General features: G+C 35.9%; 1 protein-coding gene across 3 annotated transcripts in view; it reads right to left on the reverse strand.

Moving 5' to 3' along the window:
- Nucleotides 1–20888, reverse strand: part of ASCC3 (activating signal cointegrator 1 complex subunit 3) — a 333519-nt gene that overhangs the window by 135513 nt on the left and 177118 nt on the right. For all 3 annotated transcript variants that reach the window (XM_030882956.2, XM_030882957.2, XM_030882960.3), the window contains exons 15-16: nucleotides 5965–6156; nucleotides 5434–5658 (exon numbers count right to left, since the gene is read on the reverse strand). In XM_030882956.2, the coding sequence (XP_030738816.1) occupies nucleotides 5434–5658; nucleotides 5965–6156 (417 nt within the window). The remainder of the gene's footprint in view (nucleotides 1–5433; nucleotides 5659–5964; nucleotides 6157–20888) is intronic.

Here is a 20888-nt window from a genome sequence, read left to right on the forward strand (position 1 = left end):
CTTATACAAATAATCTGAAAACATCAAACTCAAACAAAGAACAGAAAGGAGGTAGCCAGGAGTTGAGAGGTAGGGGACATGAGGAGATGTTGGTTAAAGGGTACAAACTTTTAGGCATAAGATGAGTAAGTTCTGGGGATCTAATGTACAGCATAGTGACTGCAGTTAATCATACTGTACTGTGTACTTGAAAGTTGATATAAGAGTAGAGCTTTAATGCTCTCATCATAACAACAAAACAAAATGGTTATTATGTGAGGTGAAGGATGTGTTTACTAACTTTATTGTGGTAAACATTTCACAAATACATATGTGTGTCAAATTATTGCATTGTACAACTTAAACTTACAATGTCACATGTCAATTATATCTTCATAAAGCTGGAAAAAATAAATTTACATTAATGTACCTACAAATGACTAAACCACCCACAATATAAGTAAATACATTAATGTACTTACAAATGACTAAACCACCCACAATATAAGTAAACATACACTTCCTAAAATGTGAACTGTAAGAGTTTCCACAAAATAAAGAGTAACAAGAACTAAAATTTAGCTAAGGAGTTAGTTCTACAACACTTCCTAAATATTAACAAGTAACACAGTTAAACATTTTCTAGTCTGCTTAGGCAAAGGAAACTAGTTTGATGATATGGCTAAAAATCCGACAGTGTCCTTCATTTGTGATTCTATTATTTGACAGCACAATTGTGTTAATCCCCTTATGACTTATAGATATTTTAAAATAACACCACACAACTCCTAAGAGTAGAAAATTTTATAAAGGATAAAATAAGCTTGCTATTATTACACTTTCAAAATCAGACTCAGTAAATTAATAATAATTACCTATTGCCAGGTAGTGAGAAGAATAAAGGAAAAGATGAAGTAGGTAGGTACCAAAAACTGGATCAAGTAATGCAAGTCTCCCAAATGTTCACCAAAAAGGAAAAGACTACTCAGAAAAATGAATGTAAATTTATAATGGTACATTATATTGTGAGATTAATCTTTGAATGCCACCTAGTGACAAAAACAAAAATTTACTTGCAAATATTTGTGGTCTAGTGGCTACTTAGTACAGGAGCCTTTTATAAAACAAGTATTTTTCACAGTATCTCTCTGAAATTTATTCATTCATCTCAGTAATCATATAGGAAGTCAGTAACAAGACTGCACTATGTAAAGTATAAAGTACAATGGATATGGCAATAAATAGAGCATGGTTCCTGCTCTCAGGAAGTCTGTAGTCTTATAGGTGGTATACATGTAACGAATTAAGATGACATCTATGAAACCATTATCCACAGTGCCTAGGACATAATACCTATTCAAAAATGCTTTGAAAGAAAAACACCTAACATGTGAAACTTATAAAAGTGCCATTAGTATATAGTGTAATACAGCTTTACGCTCTAAGTAAAAGGGGGGGGGAAAAAAACTACCCCAAATCTGGTAATTTAGAAGTAAGGCTCAAAGTATCACTTTGTATCTAATTTACCTATTTAAACTTTAGTCATTAAGGTTATCTTAATTGTTTATTTGCATGTGTTTTTCAAAAAGTTAGTTGAAATCATATAAAACTAAACAAGCAAATGTAATAATCATGTGTATATAAATACATATGTATACACAAACCCCTTTAGTAACTATGAAAACACCATTTATGCCACCATTCATTTACCTATTCCACTAAAATTTGAGTGCGGGTAGTAAGTATGATTGGGGCTGAGGATAAAGGGACTATAAGATAATGTAACTGCTACAATTCTGTACCGAATAACAACTTGGCACAGGTGTCCGTTAAATTTTCACAACAATCTAGTGATATTATTCCTATTTTATACATGGGAAGACTGGTGCTTTATAGGTGACGTGAGTAGAGTAAGGGACTGTCTAGAGCAGAAGACCTGTGCTGGAAAGTAACCAGAGCCAGAACTGGGAAGGTGTCAGACTGCTGAGGCCTTAAATCCAAGGACAAAGTGTTTGTACTATGTCCTGCGGAGATGGGAGGAACTCTGAATAAAGAATGTACGTAAGATTGTAGAAAGATTAATACATTTTAAAGTATGGACCATAGGGGACTGGCACAGAATAGGTAAGAAATTAATGTCACCTATGAGAGAACGGTTTCACAGGTGAAACTGTGAAACAATACCCAGTAATGTCTGCTGAATAAATTTTAATAAGCCTCAAACATGCTTCAGTGTTTCTCTCAGTGCAAAATTAAGAGGCTTTATACAGGGCTGGGACTTGTGAGCTTTGGCATTAATTAGCATTCAGGAGTCAGCCCCATTAGGCATCAATCAGCAAAGATGTCTCATAAAATGTCTGCATTAAAATGGTACCTTAATATGATACTTTCTCCAGTTCTTCTAAACTAGTGTTATCAAAGATATTAGTATGGGCAACATTCCTAATCTAACGTGACCTTGATGTTGATCACTGCTGCTGTACAGTCTTGCAAAGATTTTCGGAGTCTAAAGACTTAAAAATCCATTACCTTAAGAGCACAGCACACATTCATTTTATAAACTAATTTCACACTTGGCTTCCACAGATTACCAAATTTAATTTCACACTCAACTATAATTTAAGGGAGTTTGTTTCCCTAAGAAGAAAATTTACTTTAAATGGGAGCTAGTCTAGTAGACAAAATATGATAAAGAAATTTTAGCAATGGCTATACTTCACCATATTACCTAAAAATTTCAGGGTATATGTTTCATTATTTGAACGCCATTTATGGCATTAAATGGAATTATCATTACAGTTAGTTGACATTTCTGAAAATGACAAACTCTAATAAGTATTTTATGAATATGAGGTGAATCTATGGGCTACAATTGATTTTTAATTTCTCAGGGCTTGACCAAATAGTTTCATTTATTTTATTATAGTCCCTAAGAAAAAGAATTTCTTGAAGACCAGAGAAGTATTTTACTCACCTGTGTCTTCTGTATAAAAACATCATTTTGTGTTTAATTTACCACTTACAAAAAGCTATCAAGGAAAATAATTCTAAGTTTACAAAGATGTAGTCTTTCTTGAAATGCTTTTCTAGAAAAATTGTATAAAACAGCCTTGCTGGGCTTCCCTGGTGGCGCAGTGGTTGAGAGACCGCCTGCTGATGCACGGGACACGGGTTCGTGCCCCGGTCCCAGAAGATCCCACATGCCGCGGAGCGGCTGGGCCTGTGAGCCATGGCCATTGAGCCTGCGCGTCTGGAGCCTGTGCTCCGCAACGGGAGAGGCCACAACAGTGAGAGGCCCACGTACTGCAAAAAAAAAAAAAAAAAAAAAAAAAAACAGCCTTGCTTTTTATTGTAAGTCAGATAAATTATTACTACCATTTTGGAAAATATTTAGTCCTGGTCTTAGAAGAAGGCAAATGGTAGGTTGATTAATATAGAGAAATGTATTCACCTTTAAGTTACTATATTTTATATATCAGAAATCTAAGCTATAATAAGAAGACTAAGTTTGTAGTTAAAAAGACCTGCGTTTGAATACTAGCTCCAAAGGTTAGTACTTGAATGACCTTCGGTCAGTTACCTATCTCTCTGAGGACAATAATATCTCCTTAGTAGCAGTACTGAGAGAATATACAAAAAGCACCCAGCAGGTTTGTGCATCCTCAGTCCACTGAAGGATTACTATTACTATCTTTGTACATTAGACTAATCCATCATAGATACTGGTGACCCATGACCAAGACCTAATTATTTACACCATGCCATCATAGTAGGTAATGAGGATTGAAACTGAGATATATTTCCTTTGGAGATATGCCTAATATCATAATTCATTTCCTAATCATTTTCACTTTCTTGTAATTATGCTACTAGAAACCAGCATCTTTCATGATTTTTTTCTAACTTCCAACTAGATCTCCTAAACCTTACCTAATCTTCTGAACCCAGATTTACCACCTTCATGAACAAAGCCCTTCCTGATAAGCTGGGGCCAAAAGTATTTTCTCCTTCTACTGAATCCTTCTTTAGAACTTATTACTCACCAACATTATTGCACTGTGTTTTTGTGTCTTTTTCTCCCTTTTGGACTATATACTCCTTAAAACAGAGGAAACTGCATACTGAGTGTGTTTTTCATCCTCTAAAAAGACTTCTAAATAACATGAATAGAATATAAGTGAAATTTCTGTAATATTTCAGTTCAAATATTTCACTTATTCATTTATTTAATAGTTATATCCCACCTACTTTCAAAAATTGAGTCAACTTTAATGGTAAGAAGGGATATAGGAAAGAAGTAGGAAAGTGCTGGATGACAGAGCAACAATTAAAAATGCAGTGAAAACAGCAAAACCTCATTTGATTGTTTGACACACAGACTCTTAAGAATGTTCATCCTCTTTACCAGTTAAGATGTTATCTAGGCTTCCAGGGTCTGCTATTTAAATCTTAACACAATAATGGTGACTATACAAGTCACCTGTGACATTAATTTCTTATCTACGGAGACTTATTAGTGGAAAGTGTTATGTTTGTACCTCCAAGAAAAGGAAATAATTTTCTTTTTAGTAGTCTATTAAAATGTCAAGGTTTATCTTGACTGTGGCTTTTTAATGTAAATGTTTGAGCCTAACTGAATTCCTAACATGTGATGTCACTCAGAATTCTGATAGGGTCCAGTAAAATTTGGCCTTAAAGACATACTTCTGAAAATGAAAGGCATAAGAAAAATATTATTTTACACAATGGCAGAAAGGTGGTCAACATAAGTTATTGTGATAATTTTATTTTAAGATCTTAAAGTATAGGGACTAAACTCATATGTGCTTGCTCTTCTCCAGAGTATTTACTGGAAGGTTTTATATGTAAAGCTAACCTATAACTATTTGTGAATGGTTGCTATGGTTGAAAATTCTAGAATTAAAACAATAAAAGTAATCCTGAGTAAAAAAAACAAAAAACAAAATCTTAACACAAACACACATCACACATGAAATAAACTATAATATTGTAGCTCAATTTAAACAATCATATTTTCTATAACAAAGTTAATCAAATGATCTAAGACAGAAGAGCATTATTAACCTTATAAAAACTTTATAAAATACTTCATAATAAACTTTATTGAAATGCAGGACAAATATAGTTGTTGTTATTGCTATGTCTGTTTCCCCAGTTTGTATAGCTTTGGTTAGATTTCTGTCCTATAACAAAACCTCATGATTTAAAAGTATAGTGTTTAAGCAATGAGTTCTTATCAGTTAATCATTTGCATTCTATATTGCTCTGAACTCATCAATAATATTGCCATTCCACCTCTTGTGTCTTATGACTGCATATGAAATAGAATGTATTATTAAATATCATGAAATAGCAATCAACTCAAACTCTATTTTTCTTGGTCATTCTTGAAGCTGATGATTCTATTCCAACCTTTAACTCATTAGATCTTACCTCTGCATTTAGGTTATCTGCAAGGCTTTCCAGAAACTGACTCTCAATTGGGTTTTGTTGAGTGAGCAAAGAGAGGTAATGGCTGAGTTTATCATGGGTTGTTATGATGATTCCTTCCCCAAATTTGTCAAATTGTGGTCTTCCAGCTCGACCAAATATCTGCATGACATCTAAAATTCCAAGGTCAACAAAGGAGCCTCTTTTTGCAGCATATATTTGTGTTCCCTAGATGAGGAAAAGTTAATAAAAATTTACATAAACACACACAAATATAATCCTGATGAGCTGAATACTGAAAATAGGCAAATATGGCAAGATCTCAAAAGTGTACTTTAACTAATCCTTTCATCATCTGTGATAGCGTTAAATTTTCACAATATAAACTAGATTTTTTGGAGAATATAGCTCTGACCTTATATAAATAACATTCAAAGTCACTGAAGCAGCCAAATCAATATTTTCAAATAAATCAATCCACAGGTTTGTTTTAAGATACCACAAATCCATGCGCAAAGGAAGGTAAGCTCTCACCTTAATAATAACAGCATGAGCAGGAAGATTGACACCCCAGGCTAATGTAGCTGTACAGACGAGGACTTTGATATGCCCATTAAAAAACAAGCTTTCAACCAAATTTCTGTCCTGCCGAAGCATTCCTGCATGATGAATACTAAAACCATCTGGAAATAATTCTCGTACTTGTTTATTTCTTGACTTTTGCACCTAGAGTAGATATCAACAAAACATAAAAGTGTTATTTAGCATTTAAAAGCAATTGTTATTTATCGTCTCTTGAATGAGTTTATCAAAGAGAGCACAGAATTATTTTTAAGTATCTTAAGGTCTTACTAAGTCTTAGTATATAATGTTTTATACAAAATCATTAAAAATTTTATTTCTTCTATCTTAAAAAACAGGTAACCCTGAACATGGCACAAAATCCAAAAGGAAAGAAGGTAAAAGCAAGTGTCTCTTTCACTCAGGTGTCCTCTTCTTGCAATCAATCAGTATTACCTGCTTCCTATCCTTTCAAAAAAAAACTCTATTAAAAATAAGCATAAATCTCAGTGGCTTCCAACTCATTCAGAGTAAAGGCCAGAGTCCTTAGGATGCAAGACCTACAGAAATCATTCCCATTCCTGAACCTCACTTACTTACTCAGGCCAGACACAAGAGCTGGCTTTTTCTCTAAGTGCCCCCCAACCCTTTTTTTTTTTGACAAATCCACACCTGCCTCAGGGTCTTTACACTTTCTGTTCCAGACCCATTGCCTTGGAAGCCTTTCCCTCTTACTGAGATGCCCCTGGTTCCACGGGACATGCGCTCCTTCTCATAGTAAGAGCCAATAAACCCAACTGTGCTTCCCCAACACCTGTGTTCCTGCTGATCTCTAACAGGAGGGCACCGGTCACCTGTCTTAGCTCCTCAACTTTACATCTGCCCTGAATATACTAACTTCGCTTCTGAGGTCTGTTCTTTGGCCTGGTCTGACCTCAGATGTGGGATATGGTCCACTTATCTGCAATCTGTATGAGTGCCACAGCAGATCTTACAAAATTCACTGACGACTCACTGTACAACGGGGAAATTTTTTTCTGCAAAATTAAAGACTATGGATTAACAAAAGTGTTCATATAGTCAAAGCTTCTGTTTGGGCATCACATCCTGCGCTTATTTGCTACTGCTCTGAAAATTTCACGATCAACATCTTGATAGTTTCTTTTGAAACAGCGTTTTCCACGGTTTTCACGTAAGGGGCACTACACTGGCAGGGAATGGGGTTCTAGTACAGTCACACTGATTATCTCTAAGGTCACTTAATATTTTAAACTTCTAAATTAATAATAATTAACTAAGAAAATGATCTAAGAAAACTGCACTCCATGAAATCTGCTACAGATATAAAATGGAAGGGAAAACATTAACAAACCCCACCATCTAGTGGCCAGCCAAGTAAATAACAACTTAGAATTTTGAGCCTTGTTGAGTCCCAAGCAAAATACACATATACACAAAAAAGTTATCTTCATTAAGTTTCAAGGGAAGGGTATTATTTCATTTTTGTGCCGTGTGGTCAGCCTCTTAGAAATAATTGTATAAATATACTTTATTATTAACTACATTTGGATCATATTGCCTTAACTTCCATCTTTTCAGACGTATGTTATTGTCGGTCTCATAAATATGGGCTCCACGTTATGGAGTGTTTGTTAGTATATAACAGAGCTCCCTAGTGGGGTCAAAGTAGAAGAAGGAAAAACACTTCACCTACTTCATTTATTCGCTAATATTCATGAGTGAACATTCAGAGCTAACAGAGGAAACTAAAAAATACTGCTTGGAGACAGACGGAAAAAAAATCATACTGCTGGATGGCTCTTTGTTTTGGGTGAATCTGCTGTCCGTGAACCCCTGCACTGGAATATCCTGATGTGCTTGTTATAAATGCAGATTCTCAGTCAACATCCAGTTGAGGTAAGACTTGGCTTGTGACACCAATGACATAGTAAGAAGCTGAATGCAGGAAATATGTAACTGCGGTGAAAAATATTCTTATAATGTAGCAGGTAGATCATGGGGTGCTGACACATCACCTCCAACTCTGACCAGGTGGGTTCAACCAGCTTGTTCTCTGTAAGCAACCAAGAAGTGCCAGGAGTCACTTCGCCTTTGTCTCTATTCCTGCTCACATTCTGTGCATTGCTTTTTTTTTTTTAATTATGAAGCATATTTAATACTTTTTTTACATCTTTATTGGAGTATAATTGCTTTATGTGCATTGCTTTTTTATTGATTCATTAGAGACATGAAGTGACAACAATCTTAAAATAAGACTGGGATGTTCATTCTCAACTGTCTTTGAACCTGAATCTGCCATTTGTGATCTAGCCTAGTTCACAGGACAAATAAACAAGAAATCCTGGGGAGGAGGCCCAGGGATGAGTATGTTTTAAAATCTTATTTAAAAAATTATCATACAGTAAAATTCTCTTTCCACTTTGGTGTACAGTCCTACGAATTTTGGCATACGTTCAAATTGTGTAACCACCATAATAATCAGGATACAAAACTGTTCCTTTACCCCCCCTTAAATTCTCTTGTTATTCCTTTATAGTTAAACCCTCCCCACTTACAACTCCTGGCACCCCCTGATCTGTTCCCCATCCCTAACTTATAGGATGGAGTAAAGTTGTGCTCTCAGAAAACATCATACCTGAAATACTTTTATAACTAAATAAGAATATAATAAATAAGTAAATCAAGCAGCTAATTCAGAAATCTATAAAAACAAAATATATAACAAAGCCAAGGAAAAAAGGAGAAATGCCCCAATAAAGTTAAAACAGAATCTGATTTTTAAGATGTGAAATTGATAAGTAAACATAAAAACTCTAATTTTAAAAGAAAAAAATAAAAATAGACAATGTCTATTACTGGGCAGCAGGAGTTGGCAAATTATGTGCCAACTGCCTGTTTTGTAAATAAAGTTTTATTGAAACACAGCCATATCAGTTTGTTTACATATTGTCTATGGCTGATGTTGAGCTACAATAGGGGAGTTGAGGAGTGTGACAGACATCATATGTTTGCAGGCTTAAAATATTTACTGTCTAGCCTTTAATTAAAAGGAGATACATAGTGGAAAACGAGCACAACAGCACAAGCACAAAGACACAAAATTAGTAATGTGAAAAAGAAGTGTTCAGAAATACATCACAATTTTAAAGAATCAGAAGAGTATTCTGAAAAATTCAATATATTCCATCATTAAAAATGTTTGGAACAGATGATTTTCTAGGAAAATGTTACTAACATTCATATTAAAAGTGATAGAAAATTATAATAAAAGCAATGGAAGAAAATGTAAAGGCTATCTAACATCTAGGCTTTCATACTTTTTACAGAGAAATTAATTCTAGTGTTATTAAGAGGCCCTAGAGCACAGAAATAGAAGTCTAAAAATTAATCTTACAGAGGCAGTGTAATAGCACTGATATTAAAACCTGATAAAGCAGCAGAAAACAGAATACAATAGAGAAATCTCTCTTAAGAATATTAATCCAAATAGTAAGGAGTTTTAGAAAACAGAATTCACCAGTGCATTAAAACAATATACCACAACTAAGTAAATTAAACCCCAGAATGCAAGGGCACTATACCTATAAATATATTAACATATTTATTAATAAGTCAAAGGAGAAAAAATGTATGATCATCTCCAGGCACTGAAATCTCACAAAAGACCACATTCAATCTTGATAAGCAGAGGCGACGAAACATCGATTTCAAACCACACTGAATCATAAAACATTAGGCGTATATCAATTTAAGTTAGGAACAAGGCAAAGATGTTTACAATCAGCTTACCAATGTCCTAGACAATGGAACTAGACATGAGAAAATAATAAAAAGTAGAAATACTGGAACAGAAGAGGTCAAAGCAATTATTAGTTGCAGATGAAATAAACATTTATTTAGAAAACTGAGGATTAATTAAAAACTACTAACTAAAATAATGATTGAATTCAGAAAGGTGACAGTCCCCCAAATCAATATTTTTAAAAAGTCTTTCTGTATATAAACAATAACTTGTTAGAAAATAAAAGGGAAGAAAATAGCACATTTATAAAAGCCGTCAAAAACAGAAAAAACAAGAAATAGGTAGCACCTACATGAAGAAAGCATTATTATACTGCTGAAGGACATTCAAGAAATGAAATGAAATGCTTTGCTTTTGAGATGGGAAAACTTGGTTTGGTGAAAATACCAATTCTCACTAACTTAATCTGTAAATCAATGCACTAACTCAACTAAAAGATAAACGTTATTTCTTGGAAGTGATACTGAAGTTCATCCTTAAAAGTAAACCTGTAGGGCTTCCCTGGTGGCGCAGTGGTTGAGAGTCCGCCTGCCGATGCAGGGGACACGGGTTCGTGCCCTGGTCCAGGAAGATCCCACATGCCGCAGAGCGGCTGGGCCTGTGAGCCATGGCGGCTGAACCTGCGCGTCCGGAGCCTGCGCATCCGGAGCCTGCGCTCCGCAACGGGAGAGGCCACAACAGTGAGAGGCCTGCGTACCGCAAAAAAAAAAAAAAGGGCTGGAGGAAATCATGATGAAGTGAGTGTGATCTTTATAAGTAAGACAAAGCCCAAATACTGTAAATAACCTGAAAAAATCTCATTATGGTAAAAATATTCATAAATTAATAAAAATAAAAATCAAAGATTAAGTAGGAAAAATGTTTGTAACACATAGAACAGTACATGCAATTTACAGAGAAAGAAATTCAAATGGCAAATATGAAAAATGCTCAGCTTCACTCATAAAGAAATGCCAGTCAAAATAATAATGAAGTACCATTTTTTTGCCTATTAATCTGTCATAATCTCAAAAACTCTAACGCTGTTCAGTGCTGGCAAAGTTAGGTGGGAGGAAGTTACTGTTCCAGGAAATGTAAGTTGGAACAATCTCTTCAGTGGGCAATTCAGGACCACTCATTCACCAAAATTTTAAATGCATGTACCGTGTTGATAAATAAATTCCACTGCCAGGAATTTTCCCAGTGGACATCACTGCAACTGCCAAGAGTGTGAGCAAGGATGTTTACTGCAGCACTGTTTACAATACTACATAATTAGAAACAACAAAAGTATCCATCGAGACAGACTGGGCAAATGAATTAAGATAATGTCCACGCTGGGGCACACTACGCAGTTGTTAGAAGAATGAATTAGATCTTTCAGTGTTGATCTGGAAAGATTTCCATGATGTATTACTAAGTGAAAAAAGTATGAGACATAAAAGTGTGCCTAACACAATCCAATTTTTTCATACTGAAACTCACATGCAGACACACACAATGGCAGTTTGTATAAAACCTTCCCTTGAACGAAACATAAATTGAAGAAGGTTTTTAATAGGAGTTTTATTTGGAGAAATCAATGGAGAAAGATGGTTAAGACCATGAGTTATGGAGCTAAACTTATTATAAGATGCCTGCTGCTTCCTCAAGTATCAGAACAGTAGTTGTTTTCCACCTGTTTTTTCAGCGTGAGCTATACCTGGAGTCTGGGCTTTGCTGGCCTCTGCAGGACTGAAGGGGTATAATTCACCCTGTTCACACTGTCTGAACAGAGCATCGGATTCTCTGAGAAAGTCATCTGAGATCCAATACTATACTCACTGGATAAAGTATCTCTATACATGGAAATTCAGCACAAAAGAACACCAGCTGTGAAAGGTAAAGGGAGTCAGGTGTGCAGCAGAAGAATTGTGTAAACTTGTTTTCCTCAGTCTTTATATTTCCACTTGTCACAAGTGAACTTCCCATACATGGCTTTATTGTCAGTAAAATTAGAATAGAATGGACAACTGCTAAGAATCCATTAGCACACAGAGGATACTAAATTTTTTTCCGCTAGTGAAAGCATGCCCCAAGCTTCCTTCCATGACTTTACATATCTTTTTCCTACCTATGACACAGAAAATCAGTATGAGTACTTTTTAAAATGAATAAGGTTAAAATAAAATGTAACCACTTGCCAAAGTTGACTTCCAAACTAACACAAATACATGATTAAAGAACGAAGACTGACAGCAAGTAACTGAAGATATTAAAAGGAAACAAATTAGTTTTTTGTTCTCCATAAGACAAAAAAATATACAGAAGTAACACAAGACCTTCAGCTCAGTTACAAACCCTGCATGAAAGAACAATAAGAAATGGCATAAATAATTTAGTGACCTTTGTAAGCCTTCTGAGGTAATTTATTTTGATAAGGTCCGCTTTAATGTGGATTATTTCAAATCCATTAGGAAGAAATAACTTAACAGTCATTATAAAAACTAAAATTTAACCAGAAGGAGGCAAATAGTTTCTCCCAAATGATACCATTCTTTTTTCACAATTACTAGTGAGTATGTATGCCTTATCAATATCGGAAAAAATATTATAGAGTCCTCATCTTTGGTATGTGCAATTTTTATCATTCAATAAAGTTATAAAGTTAATCAGTGGACCTGTTTACATTGTTAGGAGCATAAACCAATACCTGGCTTATCTTTTGACAAGGGAGTTTAGAGATCTAAGGAGTATCATCTTTCCCCATCCTTTCTCTTTCTCTCTTTCAAAGCTCTTATTCCACTTTAAACCCTTATCACCGAGACATCTGAAATCGCTCCTCTAGCGTCCACACCAAGAGAGCCAAGAATGGCAATGCTCTGTCTTCCACGAGTCTTTCAGAAGGAAACACATCATACCTCCCACCCTGTTCTCAGGATAAGGCCTATTAGCCATCTGTTCACACGATCAACAAAATCTAGCTATGATCAGAACTTCTGAGGATCATGTTAAAATTTTAGTGTCTTAGTTCCAGATACTCTGATTCTGACAGCTGGCATGGAAACAGGTAATGGGGAACCAATGCCCTATTATACTATTGTTCCCATAATACTTGGTATTTCTTCACTCTTGAGTCGCTTCCCTACTTCCTCTACTATTTCTCCACCTTAGGGTATGAAATTCTTCACTCTATTCTCTGGAATTGCCACTCAGTAATAAGCAAACTAAATCAACCTCATCTCCCACCCTGCCTTAACTGAAACTTGACTCTTTTCCATGGACTTTTGTTTTCCATGCATATCTTTCAAGTGGTGGGGGATGATCTCTCTCTTCCCTCTCACCATTTCCAGGTCAGCCTGTACTAACTTTTTACAAAAACCTCTGTTCCTTTAAGGTTCAGTTATCTGCTATGTCATCTGTTACCCTACCTTATCCAATGAAGACTCCATACGTATGGCTCCTAGTCTTTCTGTCTATCCCATTTCCTATCATGATCCTCGGTGACAGTATTTTCCATGTGGACATCTAAAACCCTCGCTCTTCAATTCCTTGACACCCTCATTTCCACTGACATCTCCTCTGTCTCATCTTAGCCATACCAACAATTGTATTCTAGGCCTGTCATCAACCCACAACTGTACTACTTCCAAAACCAAAATCGCTAGTGCAAACACCTCAATTTCTGACCAAAGATTCCTATATGTCAAGCATGCCCAACTAATTTTTTCTAAGCTCTTTCTTTATCGTTAATGATACTTCCAGATCACAGTTCCTCTACTTTCTTAATATTCATCAGCAGCACGCCCTCTCCATCCCTGCCCCAGTCTTTATTCTGGTTCTTTCTCCAGTGCAGATAACACAGTCCAAGATTTTAATCACATTCCTGCCCATTTCTTAAACTCATCTGCCCTTTTGCCATGTAAGACTGGCAGAATGTCAAACTCAGATGACCCAAGGTAGCTAATGCTTAAGAAAAATTACATACAAGGGCAACTAGAGACCAGTCTAAATCCATGATCACAATCTCAACAAGCCCTTAACGTTGGATAGCAATTCTGTGATGTCTCTATGGTCAGTTTGTTGTCGCATGTCTCACAATGTCTACATTATGCATTGACTGGCTCTCCACAAACTTCTCACCACCTGGTTATCCTTGACTCTTAGAGAATGACCTTAACAACTACTTCCCAAGGAAAATACAATACGTCACAGGAAGCTTCCTTATCTTCCTGCCATACACCTAAAACCTATTTGCATCAGAACCCATGTTTCTAATTTTCTCTTCTGTTTTAACAGCAGTGCCCTAACTCCTATCTAAGGAAAATCTCTACTTCTTCTTTGGATCCCATGCCTCTTGAAAATTCTCAGGACTCTTATAGGTTATCTGTGGTCTCTTTCCTTTCCTATATGAATAATCAATCAATTTCAATCTTTTTTCACTCTCTTGAATAGTTTCCACAGAATATAAGCATATCACTTCCACCTTGAAAAGAAAAATAGTATGTCTACCTTTCTGAGTACTATTTCATATTTTCTAGATACTATCCATTTTCCTTTTGTATATAAATTAAGTTCTCAAAATTGATGTTTACACTTTAATCTACATTCATCAGCCACCTTAATCTAGTTTTTGCTCTCCACTCTGGGAGTGAAAAGGCCCTGAATAAGGTCACCAATATCCTCCATGTGGCTAAGTACAGTGTATTTTGCAGCCCTCACATTACTTGACCACTCCGTGCAGCAGTCAGTATAGATGATCTCTTTCTTTTCTTTGAAACGCTCTTTTCCTTGGCCTCTATGACATTTGCTCCGGGGTATACTCCAGTGCTTGGAGGCTCCTCTGTTGGCTCATTCTCCTCTAATCATTAAATAGCAGAATTCCTCAAGACTTGGTCTTAGGCTCTTTTACGACTCATATCCACTCCTATGGTTTTCCCACTCCAAAACAGACTGAGCTTCTGATACATTAGACTTACATATCCATCCAGATGCTTACTCTACATCTCTAAGTATCCCAGGCAGCTCATCTCAGCACGTCCAAATGGAATTCATGATCTGTACCCTTCCCTCCAAAGTAATCCTTCTCTACTACTTTTTCCTCATAAATGACCCAACTAACCACTCAACAATATTAAGCCAGACATCTTTTAGAAGCCAGAAAACTTCCAGATCTCTCTTCCTCAACCCTTCATACCCCATTAACTACCAAGTCAATCAATTCTATTTCCTAAATATGCCCCAATGAATCCACATCTCTAACTGGTATTCCCATTCTCTCCTGCCCTGCCTGTGTGTAGTGATCTTTCTTAAAAGCACAACTCTGTTAGGAAAATTACTTGTTTTGTGTGCTCAAATTGTCATTTTATTTTTATATTATTAGTTGAGGGGAATATAGCTAATGACATGCCACTCCCTTCCTCAAACTTCTCTAATCATAACCCATTTCTTTTAAGATAAATTACCTAATCTGTAACATGATAAACAGGGCCCTCACAATCTGGTCCTTGCCTACAACATTAGACTCATGCTATAAGCATGGCATCTACCACTCTCCATCATTTTCCGCGTTTCTTAGTCACTCTGATTTTATCCACATCCTTCAATGTGCTATTGCTTTTCTGGTGTCAGAGACTTTTCCTAGAACATTCTTCTGCTGTCCTTTGTTTTGTGTACATATCTTACCTTAAATGTCACTGTGTTAGCTAAGCGTCCTCCCAATTTTACTTTCTTTTAGCACTTAATCCCTCTTTATTATTTAATACAACGTAATTAAAATCAATTATTTAATTAGTTGTTAATCTTTCTGTTCAGCCAGAACATAAGCTCCATAAAAATAAATGGGCGGCTACGTTTTTTCTTCCAAAATATATTTCCATTCCCAATTAACGCAAAGAATGTTAATCAGCATGCAAGTCCACCTCCTTCAATGAGGCCTTCTTGTATTGCATGAGCTAGAAGGTAAAATCTGTACTTCCCAGATCTCTTGTAGTCAGGGTACTGGATACAAAAATCCATTCTGCTTATTAAATGCACTCATGCAAGATCTAGGCAATGGAAGTGAAGAGGAAACCATTTTCTGCTGTTTTCTTTTGCTGGCAAGCAAAATCTTGGAGAAATGAGGCTTAAAAGTTATAATGGATGTACTATATATTCAAAATTTGGTTTTCCAGCATGTTCATGAATGATGAAAGGTATCTAGTAGCAGGTGTAGCTTCTACATGCTGGACCACCACCATGGTATGGCTGCTGGTTCTTAAACTCAACAGTTCCAGTGGTAGTTGCCTGACTTCTACAACTCCAACCTTATCAACATTCTAGGAATTACCTAACCTCTTTTCACAAAATTATTTTCTATTTAAAATATAGAACAATGGTTTGTTTCCTTTAATGAATCCTGATTGATACAACACAATTTTCTCAATCCACTTTAAACAGGTTGACAGCAGAGTTTATCTATCTTGATACTTATTGATCTACCATAGTGACTGGTAGGTAGCTTACACTCAGTAAGTATTCACTGAGTGACTACCACTAAAAACAGTTTGAGGTTCATGTGTATATAGTCAATTCACAATGACACAGACTAGGCTAATTCCCATAACCAATTTCCATATGTCATTCTAGCTGTGCGAATTATGTACTTTAACTGGGGAGAAAGAAGTACTGTGTTCCCTGTTCCATGTTATAATCCTTGAAAGATGGTCTTGGTTCCCATATGAGCTACCCTGGTATTAACTACAACCCAATTATACAGACACAAGTTAGCATTCTAGAGAGAGCACCCTAATCAGTAGAAGAGAAATCGCATCTAAAATTGTATTCTTCATACCCATTTCGCCATTTTAAAATAAATGCTGAAATAAAAAATTAAAAAAAAATCACTGTGAAGTGTGATTTTGATCTTTAAATTTTATCAATACAAATCTCTGTACCACTAGGGATTAGACATCTTTACATATAAAATCTATATGTTTTTAAAATGGTTTTCCTACTAAAGCATTTTCAAATGAGAGAGCAACAATATTCTAACATACACACTTTTCCAAAACAGCAAGGTTCTTTAACAAGATGTATAAACTTGTTTTAAGAAATTTATTGTATGTTTCTAAAATACATCTTAAAGCACAGGAACAAAAATTGCTGCAATCAAGGCTACTTAAATAAAGATAAAATTCCAATGCTACTTTCTGTGTTTCTTAAAAAGGGTCTCACTAAAGAAGCTCCTTGACATGGGTCATGGTAATAAGTTTTTGAAAATCACACCTAAAGCACAAGCAACAAAATAAAAAATAAACAAGTGGGACTACATCAAACTAAAAAGCTTTCACCCAGCAAAAGAAATTGACAAAGTAAAAACACAGCCTATAGAATGGGAAAAAAATATTTGCAAACCATATATCTGATAAGGGGTTAATAACCAAAGTATATAAAGAACTCATTAAACTCAATAGCAAATAACCAAATAATCTAATTAAAAATGGGCAAAGGGCCTAAAGAGACATTTTTCCAAAGAAGATGGCCATGGCCAACAGGCATATAAAAAGAAGCTCAACAACACTAGTCAGTCTTTGGGGAAATGCAAATTAAAAGCACAATGACATATCATCTCACACTCGTCAGAAGGTCAGAATGGCTATCATCAAAAAGAGAAGAGATAACAAATGCCAGTGAAGAAGTGGAGAAAGGGAACTCTTGTGAACTCACTGTTGGTGGGAATGTAAATTGGCACAGTCACAATGAAAAACAGTATGGAGGTTCATCAAAAAATTAAAAATAGAACTACCATATGATCCAGCAATTCCACTTCTGGGAAGATATCCAAAGGAAACAAAAACAGTTGGAAAGATATCTAAACCCCGATGTTCATAGCAGCATTATTTACAATAGCCAAGACATGGAAACGACCTAAGTATCCAGCAATGAATGAATGAATAACAAATGTGTGATACAAACACACACACACACACACACACACACAAACACACACAGTGGATTATTATTCAGCCATCCATAAAAAAATGAGGAAATCCTACCATTTGCTACAATACACATAGGCCTTCAAGGTTTGCCTGGGTTCAAAATCTTTATTCTAAAGAGCCTATTTCCCTTTGAAAATGAAAAAAATCCAATTAAACACTCAAATCTACGTTTTATTAATTTTCTTTCATTTTACTTAAAAAATTAATATACTTATAACATTCTTTCTATGTGGTTACAAACAGACAGTAGAATTAATATATTAGCCTCCTAAAGGAAAGGAGGTTGACATGCCTGAGGAAAGAATAAACTCAGACAAGTTTACACTTATCTAAAGTAAAAAAACAAGAGAAAGGGGGCTCTTAGGTACTTGCTACTCTCTTTAGCTAACAGATATCATCTATTCCAGGAAGAGGAAATTCTAATTTTATTTGGTTATACTGACACTGGAAAGCTGCTAAACCAGAAATAATTAAAGCGATCAATATTAAGTATCAGATTACTTACATCAAAGCCAAATTCCTGTAATTTAGGCAAAGGCTAAAGCTAACCTATGAAAGCAGGCGATGGTTGGTAGATCTAGATAATAATAAAAAGTCATAAAATGATACTTTAAGGTAGCTTGAGGGTACATATTATTACTCGATTTTTCCTAGTGTTCTGATTTAACAGATATTCCTAATCACTACATTCATGAGGCTTGCTGCATGATAGACAGTATCTACCTATACGGAAAACTTTTAATATCACTAATATGTGTAAGAAATCGAACAACATCGGTGCCTATTAATCAGAGAAATACCGTACAGGGTGGGTGGGAATATCCATCCTAGTACTAGAATATTTAAAGCCTGTTAAAAGTTTTGTCCCTAAAGGAAATAATTTATTTGACTGAGATGGAGAATGAAACAGAATCTGAAGATTCTAATTGGAATAATTCATTCAACTTAAAGTTAAAATTATAATTAAAAATAATGGGGACTTCCCTGGTGGTCTGGTGGTAAAGAATCCGCCTTCCAATGCAGGGAACGCAGGTTCGATCCCTGGTTGGGGAACTAAGATCCCACATGCCACAGGGCAACTAAGCCCACACGCCATAACTACTGAGCTCGTGTGTCTCAACTAGAGCCCGTGTGCCGCAAACTACAGAGCCCATGCGCTCTGGAACACGGGTGCCACAACTACAGAGCCCACCTGCCCTGGAGCCTGCCTGCCACAACTAGAGAGAAGCCCGCATGCCACAACGAAAGATCCCGCATGCCTCAATAAAGATCTTGCATGGCGCAACTAAGACCCAACGCAGCCAAAAATAAAATAAATAAATAATAAATAAATCTTAAACAGACAAATAGTGGCTTAATAATGAAAATGTCTGTATCCCTAATGATATATTTCTATGTATAAATGCAAGCTGCTACTGTTCCCTAAGGTATGTTCTATCTTACAGAAAACAGTGGTTTCTTAAGAGAGTTTCTTTGTGGGAGAAGGTAAAAAGTAATATGCAAAGTAAACTTCTAGAAGGAGATTTCCAGAATATGATATGTAATGTTTTATCATTCTTCAGCTAGTTTCCAAAATAATTTCATATATCATTTCATTTGTTTCTCATAGTAAACTACTAGAATAGGTATTATTTACCCCATTATTACTCCATTTGATAGAAGAAAAAGTACCTTTAAGAAATGTTTAGGTGTTTAAGGCCACAGGGCTTCTAGAAGTGAAGTCACAGCCAGAGCTTTTTGCTAATGTGTCCTCTTACTTTGGGCCTCGTTTGTAATTCCTCAGACACTCCCTTCCCCAGGGAGAACTGCAAGCTCCATCTCTGTAGCTTAATCTACCCTTGGGGTATTTCACCTTCTTTTCCCTATTTTCCTGTTTCAGTGGACAATTTGGAAATATAGTTGCTTTTCAAGCTGGGAGTAAATTTGATATCAAAGATAGGAATGGTATGAGGGGTCATGAAGTATAACCGTTACTTACTGGAAAGAAATGACTCATCTTCAGCTGTGGCTAAGGCACAGACACAGCCTCATTATGTATGCACACTGCCCTCCCCTACACCCGCCCCCCACACACAGGGAAAAAGAATCCTTAATGGAGTTTTATTTATTATTTATACAAATAAAGTTACAGTGTGTTGAATAAAACTGTGAAGAAATGCTTTTAAAAACCATACTTGCTGAGTCAGGAATTGAAACGGTTACTTTAAACACTTAGGGATAAAGGATCACCGTGGCACGGTAGGGATTTAGTTGTGTTTCCATTAACAGGAGTCAGGAGGCTAAATTTCTATGTACTACCATAGCAAACTTACCTTCTAATTTTATTTTAATGTTCTGAGTACTTAATTTCCTATTTTTCAAAAATATCAGAAGAAATATCTCCTGCCATCCTCGTAATAGCATCCTTAGAATTGCTAGTAAGTTAATACCATTCAAGTTTAAAAGGCACTTCAAGTAATAGGAACAAACATTCAACTTTAGATTTAGAAGAACAATCTAAAATTCTGGAGCTTCGAGAAAACATCCAGAAAGATTACCTTATCTTTTGTTATAAATAATTTTCACTGTGGAGGGGCCAACTGTTTTGAATCTCTCTTTCGGAGAAATGAGGGATATAGATGAGCTGAAGAAATGTTCTTCCATTTTATTAAAGGAAAAAAAAAAAGATTCAAAGCTCTAAAGGCTTTAGAAAGTCACAGGTTGGATATGTTGTTTGCTTTTTTTTTTTTTTTTTTTTGCGGTACGGTGGCCTCTCCCGTTGCGGAGCACAGGCTCCGGAAGCGCAGGCTCAGCGGCCATGGCTCACGGGCCCAGCCGCTCCGCGGCAAGTGGGATCTTCCCGGACCGGGGCATGAACCCGTGTCCCACTGCATCGGCAGGTGGACTCTCAACCACTGCGCCACCAGGGAAGCCCTGTTGTTTGCTTTTGAACAAACAGGATGCACTGTAGTGAAAAGGGTAGACTTCGGAGTCAGTCTGGTTCAAATCATAGCTCCACTTATTACATGGGAGTCTCTGGGAAAATTATTCTCTTTTCTCAGTTTCCTTATCTGTAAAATGGGGATAAGAATCTTCAAAGGGCAGAACAGTGGTAGAGATCAAATGAGAAAACTAAAGAAAGAACATATCTTAAT

The sequence above is a fragment of the Globicephala melas genome, chromosome 14 (genome assembly GCF_963455315.2).
Source record: "Globicephala melas chromosome 14, mGloMel1.2, whole genome shotgun sequence".
NCBI lineage: Eukaryota > Metazoa > Chordata > Mammalia > Artiodactyla > Delphinidae > Globicephala > Globicephala melas.